At 38.5% G+C, this 13,659-nt stretch overlaps 1 protein-coding gene across 1 annotated transcript; it reads right to left on the bottom strand.

Moving 5' to 3' along the window:
• Positions 1-546: 546 nt before the first annotated feature.
• On the bottom strand, positions 547-4,830 carry LOC131154845 (glutamate receptor 2.5-like). The gene is made up of 5 exons (XM_058107637.1): positions 4,518-4,830; positions 2,990-4,251; positions 2,505-2,817; positions 1,317-1,714; positions 547-1,147 (listed from the first exon to the last, which is right to left on the bottom strand). Exons 1-5 carry the CDS (start codon positions 4,804-4,806, stop codon positions 698-700), a joined length of 2,712 nt encoding a protein of 903 aa, XP_057963620.1. The 5' UTR covers positions 4,807-4,830; the 3' UTR covers positions 547-697.
• Between the last annotated feature and the right edge of the window lie 8,829 nt (positions 4,831-13,659).

Raw genomic sequence — 13,659 nt, 5'->3', positions numbered from 1 at the left:
ACCAAATTTTGAATAATAACAACATGACAAAACATGAGTACCACCTTAGTCAATGAATGTCCTACGCTTGTAAATGGTAGAATACTATACTTATTCTGCAAGAGTGAAGAATGGTTTAGTGAAGGCAACAAAAGACCTTGAAACCTATTTTCTACTCTTTTTTTAGCACAAAATTGACATAAACAAAGAAGGAAAGGTAATTGTACATGTAACAGTAAAAAAGCAATAAAAAAAAAGTAAATAGGGTTTTAAATTGTATTTGTCAAAATATGATAGGTTGAGAATCTAGCGAATAAATAGATTCATATTGATTCGCTAGATTCATGAGGTGATTTGATAGACTTGGTAATAATGCAATTATTTTTAGATTCACTATTAAGATTTGAATTGATTTGGTGTGAAATTGAAATGAATCCTATAAATCGAGCGTGAACCATAAGATTCTAACAATTATATGCCCACAAGATATTTTACATGTGTTGACAATAATCTCAAATCATGATACATAATTTAAGTCTAGGTACTTTCCAAGAAAAAGTTAGATGATTTGTCAAATAATAAAACATTTTCCATATTGTGTGGTCTATGAACCAACACCAAACATCATACAAACGTTTCTGATAATAATTAAACATCTATGATAAACATGCATAATATATATATATATATAACCATCTCCATCCTTACTGAAAATTAGTTAAGGAATGCTTCTCTCTTCTAGGCCTTGGCTTTGAACGTCAAGATGATCTGCAGAGCTTACATGGTGAGCTTCAACATCATTGCTATCTTTCCGAGAGAATGATCTCTTTTTAATTAGCTGCCGCCACCATTTCAATAATACCGAAGCCCAAATGGGATTGTGTTGATCATCGCGAAGCATGAAATTGTGGATCAATTTCCTGCGGTGATGAATCGCGTAGATGACAAGAGCAAGTGTGGAAGTTCCTCCTGTCATTACAAAAAGTACCCAGAAGCTGCTGGGGCTTAGCCTACTACAATTTTCATTATCCATGCATGAGTTTGTGCTGTTGACGCACTCTTGGGATCCAGTAACGTTGTGCTCCAGTTCTCGCAGCTTTCCACTTTCAGAAAAGTTCAGAAGAGCTTGGGACATGTCTGCAACCAGCGGAGATCCCTTCGAAAATGCCTGCCAATTGAATCAAATACTTATTATATAACTATTCTATTCTCAATAGACGTTTTGCGAACCAAACTTTGGTTTAGGATGTGGGTTACTTTCATTATGTAACTTAAAAGCCCATTGAATCTCTCCAAGTGCGAAGTTGTGGAGAGAGAGAGAGAGATGAAATACGTACAAAACCAAATCCTCCCACTTTGTAAGTTGGACCAGCTAGAGCAAAGCTCTTGCAGTATTTGGCAAGGAACAGTTTTGCCAATGGGGCTTCCATGAATGCTGCCGCTATCTCTCTGCTTTCAAGCGCTTGAGCATACTCTTCGGGCGAGGTAAATTTTTTTAATTTCATATGGGGAAAGTGTAAGACATCCTTCAAGTATTTTTCAACAAATGATCCCTTGCAGTACCCAATATTTGCATTGGTATTCTTTAGCAGCTCAACATCTGCGGTGGTTGGTTCCAGTTGTTGAACAGTGAGCATGCTGGTGAGGCTGGCTGTGTAACACTGGGTGATGACTAGTGCCACAAACAGCCACACTACCGTCGCTATCCTTGATAAATTGCTGTGTAGTTTCTCCCCTTCATGTGCTCAAACATATCAAACAATTAATGCAATATTAATATTATAGCTAGCTAAATAATCTAAAATGGATCAAAACTATTAATATTAGTATTTGAAAGAGACTCCACGATTAATTAACATATATTTGTTAGGACTTGGGAGTTTTCGTGCATGGGCGGGCTTAATATATATGATTGAGTATTAACTTGACCTTAAATCTTAAACCATTTAGTCTTGGACTCAACCATGCATATAAACACACATGCATCACCTACTCAATCTTTCTAATAGGGGACAAACCCACAAGCTAAATTGTCAGCAATATCTTTTAATTCTTAGATTAATGACAAAAGAAGCAAGCATCAAAGATTCAAAAAATTAAAATAAATAATTAACATCCCATGATACGTGGTATATGTCTTGGCTAGCTGTCTACATGCAAGGTGTGAGAACCGACGTAGGTATGGATCTCGATCATTGACTCCTATACGTGTCACATTTTAGACAACCAATCAAATGTTTAAATTTCGAGTTATTGTGGTAAAGTTAAAAATTATTTAAAATTTAAAGATTTGATTTGTTAAATACGATGTGATTAGAGAAATTGGCATAATAATTTCTAGTAGGTGGGATGTCAGCAATAGGGATGGGTTTTTTAAGGGTATTGAGTATGACCTCCAAAAACACCCCTCGTGTGCCTATACTTAAATCTTGTTTTTTCTTATATCATATGGATGCATGAGACAAAATATCATCTACTAATTAATAAAAGAGTCTTTAACATAAGAAATGTATCAGGTATTTTACCTTGTAAAGAGAAGAGTGTGGTGAAGGCTAGCCAAAGCAAGGTTCCTACTTGATTCACCATAGATCCTTTAAGTTCTAGGTGGTGATTTCTCTCTATCAACCACACAACAAAGCCATTATAAATAGTTATAACAGCTATTAGAATCCACATGGCCTTCGTGAAAGGCTTCATGAATAGCAATGCCTGATTTGAGGTCTTCGAACGAACCGGGGTGATCATCACCAGTTCTGATTCGGTAAAAGGGTGTGTGAATTCTGCGTGCTGGTACCGTTGTGCTACTATCGCAACATCACCAACTACGGCATTGAAATTCTGCTCCAATGCACAAGTAATTCCACACATCACATACACAAAAATCCCAAATTTTAGGGTGGAAGAAGTTTGATTTTGACATTATAGGTAAATTAAGAAAAGAACATTTGTAAAAGCATGACTGCAGTCTATATGGTTTTCAATTTAATTAATCAAAATTGTTATCTTATACCTTTAAATGAATTTGCTCGACAAGCTCATCGTACGTTCCATTGAATGGGGTGAACTTATATGATAAGTTATACGGCAAGTCCTTTACGACTGCTTTGAAGAGCTCAATAGGAAGACCACCACTGGAAGAAATAGTATTATTAGAGTCATTAACTTTCACATTGAGATATTGCGTGAATATGCTGTGTGTAGGCACACCAATTCTTAATGGGGTAATTGGAGGATTCCATCCTCTTGGGACTTGCCTAGATTGACCCCCCGGCCAAAACACTTGCTCTAAACTCTCCACAGAAGTATTGTAAACAACTATATTCTCATCGTCATCATCATCTACAACTTTTGAAAAACCTAATTTGTATGTCCAAAACCCAAGTTTCCTATACACTTTTCTTTCCTTGATGACATTGACAATTTGGAATTTATTTGTTGCAGTCACTTCCTGGTTCCTATATTGGATCCTTCCGGTTAAGCCTTGAAAATCACTTGCCAAAATGTTTTCTAGCAACTGTTGGCCGCTCATGTTGCCTGCTTCCCCCATTGCGAGGGTTGCTGTCAGCGCCACATCATATGCTTGCAGGGCAAAAATGCTAGGCTCGTTGTTTTCTTCTTCAGGATTTTCTAAGCTAAATTTTTCAGAGAATTGAGAATGGAAGTTCTTATAACGAGGCATAGTTTCGGAGTAGTAACTCTTGATGCCTACAACACCCTGCATTGAGGAAATGGTGTTAGCACCAAAAGAATGAATGAGACTTGTGGCGGTACTTGTAGTAATCCACACATAACCTTCTCCCATCATCTCCATTTTCATGGCTTCATCGAAAAGGCGCTCGGCCAGGGGTGGAGACAAATGAACCACAAAGACCCTACAGAGTTCGCTCTTAAGCCTCTCAAGCTCTTTGGACAACAAAGAAGAAGCGAAAGGGGGGAGGGCTAGAAGATGGCTTATCTTGACACCTACTTCACGTAGGGCATTGGAGAGATGGGGGATGACTTGGAAGGCAGCAGATTCATTGTCCTCGTATAAGACGGTGACTTGATGCCATCTCCAAGATTGAACCATTGCAGCCACACCGGTCATTTGCTCGTCTTGGTTCGGTGACGCCTGAACATAGAAGGGCCATCTCTTCGTTGCCCACCTCGGAGAAGCATCGGCGAAAGAGAGAATAGGGACATAAGCTTTGCTGCCAATCTCAGCAACTAGCGAGGCTTCTTCCCACGTCCCTGGTCCAAGGATGACTTGAACATGCTGTTTTAGGTCTATAGCTGCATGATCATTACAATTGAGGAAAAAGCTCAATGACATGGGTCCGTGTGTCCATGATGACATGGGTCCGTGTGTCCATGATGACATGGGTCCATGCCATTAGGCAGCACCTCTTTGGGTAAAGTTGCTTTACTCTGTGAGGTGCCTCCATGCGGTTCCGTGTCATCACGGGCCATGTTATATAGCATGACTCGGTAATTACATGCATGAGAAAAAATTAAAGAGAGAGGATCAAAGAGAAGAAGTTAAATATGTATATATTTACCAGCAAGAGCAGCCTGGACAGGTTGGCCATGAGAGTCTCTTATGTGCAAAGCCAAGCGCTGGCTGTCGTAATAGTCTGCAACAGCCATTTCTATTGCCACTTTCTGCTCTTTACCGATGCGGGAGCTCAAGTCTACGATGGCGCCTATGGAGGCCTTGACATGGCCATTTCCTGCTGCAGCCCCATGTGGGCTATATCCATAATCGCTACTAGCTGACACTCTCTGTGCAAACAGCAGCGAAGAGGCCACAAAAGGGCCGAAAACATCGAGAAAAGAAAATGCACCCATTTCCTATTTTTGCTACGCTCAGCTAACTAAACCTCTCCCAGTCCTCTTCCCTTTAAAGACGTGCATGTGTCGTGTGTGTGTGTGTGTGTGGGCAGAGAGAAATCATAATTGTAGTCAAAGTCTTAACAACCATGAAGACTTTTTTGTTTTTTTGGGTATTTTCAAAAATAACGCGGGCAAATGTAAGAGCTGTTTGAATTCCAAGTAAAACAGGGGTTTGGTTGAATTATCAAGGTCGTGGGGGATGAGATGATTCGGTAATCAAACAACTTGACCAGAAACACGAGTCCTGCCCTATTTATTTGCCCCTGGACCTCTTAACTCCCTGCTGGCTGCTTGCGCCTTGCTTACTCTGCAGTACTTTGTATGCATATATTCATTTGGAATTATTCATAAATATTATATTTTATGAAAAAAATATTTATTTAAAAAAATTAAAAAAATAAAAATAGCTTGATATTATTTTTTATAAGTAAGTTTTTCAAAAAAATATTTTTTAGAAAATACTTATTTTTCTTAAAAAAGTAACTTAAAAAAGTACTCTTTAAAATAAGTTCTTATTTTAGTGTAAACCAAACACTATTTATTGATATAAGTATTTGATTTAAATTTTCATAGTAAGTGTTTATTTTTTTTAAGCCATTTCAAATGATGGGCTAAATCTTACATAAAGGAACTGTTCTTTTCAAGTCATTCTGTAGAGATCTGGAAAATAGAAATAATAAGAAAAATAGAAGAAAATAGGAAAATGGTTTGGTGAGGACAAAACCGGTGACAGTTTTTTAGAGTGCTAAGAAAGCCATCGACAGTTATGTTTTTACAGCGATCAGGTTAAGGGTAAATAGTGAAAAATCAATTTGGTTAAGGATAAAACCAACGATGGTTTTATGGGAGTCTAAGAAAATCGTTGACGGTTTTACTATGGGACAGGAAGCTATATAAGGCCTGCATATTAAATTTCTTTATAAAATTTTAAAAACTTTCTCTCACCTCTCTCTCTCTCTCTCTCTCTCCTCATTTTCTCACTCTAAACTCGCCCCATCACATATCAGACTCTGGATTTAAGGCCTAGCGGCGATCCTCGTCAATTTAAATGGAGCAAAATTATGTTTTGAGGATCCCAGACACCACTCCAAAGTTGAGATAAGGGTGTTAACTATTGGTATTTGATTTATTAAATAAAGAATATGGGCTTAGAGATATTTAAATGATTATAATTGTGGGGTTAAAGTTGATAGAACTGGGAAAAAAGTAATTTTCAGGGTTTTGGTGCGAACTCCGTAGGCACAGGTTTAGGGCCCCTGCGGACATTTCCTCAGGGGATGAGGTAAGAGTAATAAATAGTTGATTGTTTGATGTTTCATTAATTAAATGGAGTATGTGGGTTTGGGAAAATGTGAATGTGATATTATTCTAGGGGATACATGATTTTAGGGTTTTTGAGTTCTGAACGTCGCAAGCATGAGTATAGATTTTTAGCAGGCCTTCTAATAATCAGGTAAGAGGAATAAGTTAAACCAGTTAATTTTGAGAATTTTATCAATTAAAGTATAACATGTGTTTATGGGATTTGAATTTTACATCTGTTATATGTTTGTGAAAATTCTGAAATTTTAGGATACAAAACAGTTTTACAAATGATATATATTATTTTTATATAACAGGAAAATATAGTTTTTCCCGTACAAATTATAGTATAAGAGTTTCATTTAAATTGTGTGGCATAAGAAATAGCAGATATAGTACAGAGATTTAATATAGAAATTTTTATAGCTTTCACAAAAACATGATTATATACAACTTTTTACAAAACCATGATATTATAGTTCATACATAACTATGATTTATAGTTATTACAAAACCATGATATACAGTTATTACAGAGTTATGATTTACAATTATTATACAGAATCATGGTTATTTCAGTTTATAAAGAATCATGGTAAAACAGTAATATACAGACATAGTATTATATAGTATCAGAACCCTGATAGACCAGAGTAGATCACAGAGCACGATACTATAGTTAATACAGTATAGATAGTGCAACCACACATCTTAGATAGAGTGTGGAATTTGCAGTCGATTGTGCCTAGAGGAGAGACAAAGGCTCCCTGGCAGTTAGGTCCAGGTTGAGGAGGTTAATCATACTACAAAGGTTTACAGTTTGACTTAGTTTGGTAGGCCAGTTAGAGTTAAATCCAGCTCACGAGTTGCACAACCCAAGCATGCGGGGTTAATTCATGCATACAGTTATCCATCTAGGGAAGCTTTCACAGTTATATAAATAAACGTATATAGTTTTACAGAGAACAGGAACTATCTACTACAGTTAAAAATATGTTCAAATAGAAAGTTTATTTTAAAAGGCATATGCATGAGTTATGATATGCTTTACATTGAAATGTTATCACAGTTAAAGTTGAATTAATAATTATGTTATTCAAGTAAAACTCATTTACCACACACTGGTTGTAACTTATTTTATCTTACTGAGAGGTGTCTCACCCCAGAATTCCAAAGATTTAAGGTGATCTAGATAGACGTGTGGAGCGAGGTTCGAGATAGAGGGGACTTTAGTACTGCCCTAACTACAGCGTAAGTTTTGAGTTAGTAGTTGTATTTTTGGGTATGCCCCTAGGACATTGTGTTTCTCTAGGGTGATGTATATGTATATTTTGAGAAATATTGAAACTCTGGTATTGTAAATAAGGTTAAAGTGTTTTTATATTTTCCCACTGCATAGGTGGTATGTTTTGTGAACAGGTATCCTCGGTACCACTTGAGATCCAAGACGTTATAGTGAATAGTATTATGGGTATAAGAGTAATAGTATATTATAAAAAAAAATGGTAATAATTTCACGGTTGTTACAAATATGGTATCAGAGCCTAGGTTGCTAGGTTCTGTACTTTAGTGCATAGCGAAAAACAATACTAGAGTATATGAATGAATTTTGATGAGAATAGGTAGAGGATAGATTGGGATTTTGGTAAAGTCAATGTGAGGGATTAATATGAGAATTTAGGGTTTTGTTTTGCAGTTTGGAGACAGGAACTTTGGGGTGGTTTCTGTGATTTTGTTTCTGAATGATAAGATTGAGTCTTAAATTAGTAGATTGATGGTATGAAGATATGTTATGATTTTTAGTTAGATTAATGTAAGAATTGTATTATGAAGTTAGGATTCTCAGATTATTCTCGTGTATGCAGGATGGACCCTGGAAATAGTAATGCACACGTCAAGTAGTAGTGATGCAGGGCCTTCCAGTATGGGTGGCAGTAACTCTGACCAGGTGTTGCGCAGTGTAGCATAACAAGTTATGGCAGAAATCGTCTGGAATACTAGAGAATAGGGCTGCCCACTAGCTGATCAGAGTTGTATGATCCAAGAGTTCACTAACATGAATCCTTCGGCATTCTCAGGGGGATTCGACCCTGTAGTTGCCAAAAACTGGATGCAAGAAATTGAGAAAACACTGACAGTGCTGCACTACATTGATGATCAGTGGGTCCTTTATGCCATATATAAGTTGACGAGTGAGGCTGAGAGGTGGTGGACAACCGTGAAGTTGTTATGGGAACAGAGACCTGTACCAATAACCATGACTTGGAGATGGTTCAAGGAGGTCTTCTTTGATTGATATTTCCTTGCCACTATTAGAGAAGTTAAGGTAGAGGAATTCTTGAATTTGATGCAGGGGCATTTGATGGTCTAGCAATACACAGCAAAGTTTATTGAGCTGTTGTGCTTGCTTTGCCCCATATAATGTTCCAGACGAGGGTAAGAAGGAAAGGAAGTTCGAGAGAGGCCTGAGGCAAGAAATCTATGAACATGTGGCAATTTTGAAGGAGCAGGACTTTTCAGAGTTGGTTCACAGAGCTATTGTAGCAGAGGCGAGTAGGCAGAGGGGTACTAGGATATAGAGCTAGAGAAAGAGGCCCACGCCTCTTGGGTTTCAGGAAGGTACTAGTCGAGGTTCATGGAGGGGAGATTGGTACGACGAAGGTCAGAGGAAAGTGATTGAAAACCGTGGATATTACGGCAAGCAGACGTGTCCTATCTATGATGACCTGCTTATTTTCCATATTTTTTTATAATAAAATCAATATCACAAATCCCAACTCAGCAGATCATAATCCACCTGGACCCGTGGGTATCAGGGATACATCAGAACATAAAACGGAAGCCTAAGCAGCAGGAAACATACAATTATATACATCTCATTATACCATACATCAAAATACCAGAGTTACTACAATCACTGTATACATATATACACAACACTCAACCCAAAAAAATGTCTTAGGGTCATTTTCAAAAAATACATCTGACCCTATCAAAATACTTATCCTTTTGGAAGGGCAGATCTACCGTACTAGATCAGCGGGGTTTTACCCGCTCTTCTATCAGGGGCTCCTAAAAAGTTTATAGAATTTTGTGGTGAGACACCTCTCAGTAAGGGAAATAAACTAATACCAATGTGTGGCAACATGAGTATTCCGTGTTATACATATAGCATACAAAACATATTCAGTAACTGTTTTGTCAACATGGGAAAACATATATATATATATATATATATCATCAAAACATGGCAGAACATACTGCATTTTCATAAACATATTTCATCTCATATAATAATAATAATACAAAAACATTCCTGGTAGGTTAGATGGCTGTTGTCATATATTACCCCCACATGACTGGATTGTGTGGCCCGAAGGCAGGACCTGACAATGGTTGGCCGACCATTGCCAAGTCAAAAGTATAGTGTGTAAGTCTGATGGGTTTTCTAGACCTAGTCCGTACACCAGAGGCGCTCTTAAAAACCACATCGACCATCCAATCTCATATCACTCCGTACAACGGCGTTAACAAAGATAACATGATCATGATGACTATGGACATATAGCAACGGTACCGTGCAAATGCCAGCCTAGACCAAGCCAACCAGGTTCTGATATCACATAATATATATTGAAACTATGATACATGGATATCTCATATAATTAATTATTAGATCAATCATATCATTTTGCATATTTACGTATATCATGAAAAATCATCGGCCTGTATGCCGGTTTTTCACATTTTACCATAGCTCGGCTCATACGCCTGCAAATCATATCATAACACAGCCCGTACACTGACAAATCACATCCATAGTTCGACCCGTATGCTGAAAAATCATATCATAGCGCAGCTCGTACGTTGAAAAATCACATCCATAGCTTGGCCATACGCCGGCAAATCATATACATAGCTCAGCCTGTACGCTGGCAAATCATACACATAGCACGGCCCATACGCCAACAAAACATATAAAAAATCTCGGCCCGTACGCCAGTTTACCATTATAAAAATCTGTATCATTAACACATTCCCAGAAAATAGTATTTCATAACAATTTTTTACTCATGCCACACTAACAGGTTTTTCGCATATTCAACATACCATCATTTCCAACAGTATTTTCCCAAATATAAATTATATATATATATATATATTTCCTGAAATCAAATGCTATATATACATATATTTTCTTAAAAGAATTAGGTTAGTTTATCCCCTTACCTGATTCCTAAAAAGCCACTAAGAAAATCTGTCCCGCACCTGCAGGGTTCCCAACTCAACACCCTGGAAACAGCATTCCCTAGAATTAAGTTCAGTATTTTTACGCTTATATCACTTCCTACAACTGTAAAATAACCAAATACTAAGTAGAAAGCCTTACCTTGGATTTGGGATGGTTTCCACTTCAGCCCCACCAACGATCCGCTCCGGCAGATATGTAGAGAACTTTTCCAGGAGCATTTTGGTGGCTTCAGATCCTCGAACCGGCGAAAATCCGGCCCGAAATCGAAGAGAGAAGGAGGAGAAACTGAAGGGTAAGAGAGAGGGAAGCTCTGTGAAAAAAAAAATGACTGAAAATCATGTTTAATCCCTATTTATACTGCAGGATTCGTTGACGAGCCACATCACCTCATTGACGAGTTCTGTAGAAAGTTTGTCGACGAACTCCGACCCTCGTCAACGAATTTCAGGCTTCCAAAATTCTCTCTTGGTATTTCCTCGTGGATGAGCCACGTCACCTCGTCGACGAGTCCTGTAGACAGTTCGTCGACGAATTCCAACCCTCGTCGACGAGCTCCTGTTATATCATCGTTGACGAGTCCCCTGTATTCGTCGACGAGGAGCCGAAAAATTCCTCGGGATTTATCCTTTCCAAAATGCAATGTCGCCAATGAACGCTTCGTGTTCGTCGACGAAGTCAACTGCCTCCTTCTGTTTCCGGTTTCCATTTCCCTTTCTTTTATTATTTAAATACCATTATTCTTCGGGTTGGTACAGTCTCCCCTCCTTATAAAATTTCATTCTGAAAATTTACTATTCACGTAATTCGTCATCCCTTAATAAGAAAAGGGTCTACTTATTTTATTACTTACCCTCACTTATGGTGGAGGAATACCGTGGTTACATTCCGAGTCTTGGGAGATTACATATACAAAATAAAAATTCTCCCAAAACTAAAATGTTACACTAATTAAACCATTACATATACCTGCAAAAGAAATACTACCTAACTACTTACATTTAATTAAATCAAACTTCTTGAAATAAATGCAGATACCTCTACCTCATCTGCTCCTTAGATTTCCAAGAAGCCTCTTCAATTGCATGATTCCTCTGCAAAACATTTACCTGAGGAATCTTCTTGTTACGTAGCTCCTGTACTTTCCTATCCAAAATCTGTATTGGTACCTCCTCATACACCAGTGAATCATTAAGCTCTAATTCATCATAACTGATGATATGAGAAGGATCTGTGACATATTTCCTCAACATAGCAATATGGAATACGCCGTGGATCCTGGACAACACAGGTGCAAAGCTAGCCTGTAAACTACCGGTCCCACTTTATCTAGAATCTCAAATGGATCGATAAACCTAAGACTAAGTTTACCCTTCTTTCCGAATCGCATAACCCCTTTCATCGAAGCTATCTTGAAAAACACATGATTACCCACATCAAATTCTAGATTCCTACGGTGATTATTAGCATAACTTTTTTGTCGGTTATGAGCTGTACTGATCCTATCCCTGATAAGCCAAACCTTATCACACGCTTACTGCAAAAGCTCCGGCCCTATTACTCACCGCTCACCCACTTCATCCCAAAATAAAGGAGAACGACATCTCCTACTGTATAACGCCTCAAACGATGCCATGCCAATGCTGGTTTGATAACTATTATTATACACAAATTCTACTAGTGGCATGAACTGAGCCCAACTACCCCCAAAATCAAATACGCACTCACGGAGCATATCCTCTAATGTCTGTATCATCCTCTTAGTCTGCCCATCTGACTAAGGATGGAATGCCGTGCTACATGACAATTGAGACCCTAGTGCTTCCTGCAGACTCTTCCAAAAACGTGACGTAAAACGCGGGTCTCGATCTGACACAATAGATACTAGCACCCCATGAGAACAAACTATCTCCAGAATGTAGATCTCCGCTTAACGATTAAGGGAGTAGCTGATCTTGATAGGGAGAAAATGGGCTGTCTTAGTCAACTAGTCTACTATCACCCAAATGGCATTCTGGCCATGCGATGTTGACGGCAGTCCTGAAACGAAGTCCATGGATATATGATCCCACTTCCACTCTAGGATAAATAACAGCTGCAACTGCCCTGCCGGTCTCTGGTGCTCAGCCTTTATCTACTGGCACGTCAAACACTGGACTACATACTCGACAATCTCTTTTTTCATGCCACTTCACTAGTACGACTCTTGCAGATCCCTGTACATCTTCGTACTGCCGGGATGAACTGTATACAAAGATATGTGAGCCTCCTCCAAAATAGTCTTCCTGATCTCAGTATTGGTAGGAACGTATAATCTGGAATGGAATCACAAAGCTCTGTCATTCGAAATATTGAATTCCTCCCCCTGATCATTCTGCACTCTATCCATCACCTCTGCTAATTCTGGGGCTTCCTTTTGAGCGGCTTTAATTCTTTCTTGCAGAGTAGGCTGTACTACTAGGCTGGCAATACACATTGGAGGATCACTCTTTACCCACTCTATGCCGTGTCTCTCCATATCCATCATGATCGGATACTGGATCTTCATAGCCGCCAACACTGGTTCCCTAGATTCCCTACTCAATGCATCAGCTACCACGTTTGCTTTCCCTGGGTGATTACTAATGGTATAATCAAAATCCTTAATCAACTCCAACCACCTTCTTTACCTCATATTCAGTTCCTTTTGCGCGAAGAAATACTTTAAGCTTTTGTGGTCGGAGAAAATCTCACACTGCTCACCGTACAGGTAATGCCTCCAAATTTTTAATGCGTGTACCACTACAACCAATTCAAGATCATGTGTAGGGTAGTTCTTTTCATATTCCTCCAATTGCCCAGACGCATACGCCACTATCCTGCCATGCTGCATCAATACACAGCCAAGTCCCTTCAAGGATGCATCAGTATAAATGACATACCCCTCACCCCCTGATGGGATAACCAATACTGGTACTGTGACTAATCTTTGCTTTAGTTCTTGAAAACTCTGCTCACAACTTTTGTCCCACTCAAATATGACATTCTTCCTCGTTAGTTGTGTCAAAGGTCCTGATAAAGCTGAGAATCCCTTTACGAAATGGTGGTAATAGCCAACTAGCCCCAAGAAACTCCTGATTTCTTGGACACTTCTCGGTCTAGCCTAATTCACTACTGCCTTAATCTTGCTAGGATCCACAGAAATATCGTCTCCAGATACAACATGCCCCAAGAACACGACTTTCTTAAGCCAGAATTCACATTTACTGAACTTGGCG

The sequence above is a fragment of the Malania oleifera genome, chromosome 1, assembly GCF_029873635.1.
Source record: "Malania oleifera isolate guangnan ecotype guangnan chromosome 1, ASM2987363v1, whole genome shotgun sequence".
Lineage (NCBI taxonomy): Eukaryota > Viridiplantae > Streptophyta > Magnoliopsida > Santalales > Ximeniaceae > Malania > Malania oleifera.
This window is presented reverse-complemented; position numbering and strand designations above follow the sequence as displayed.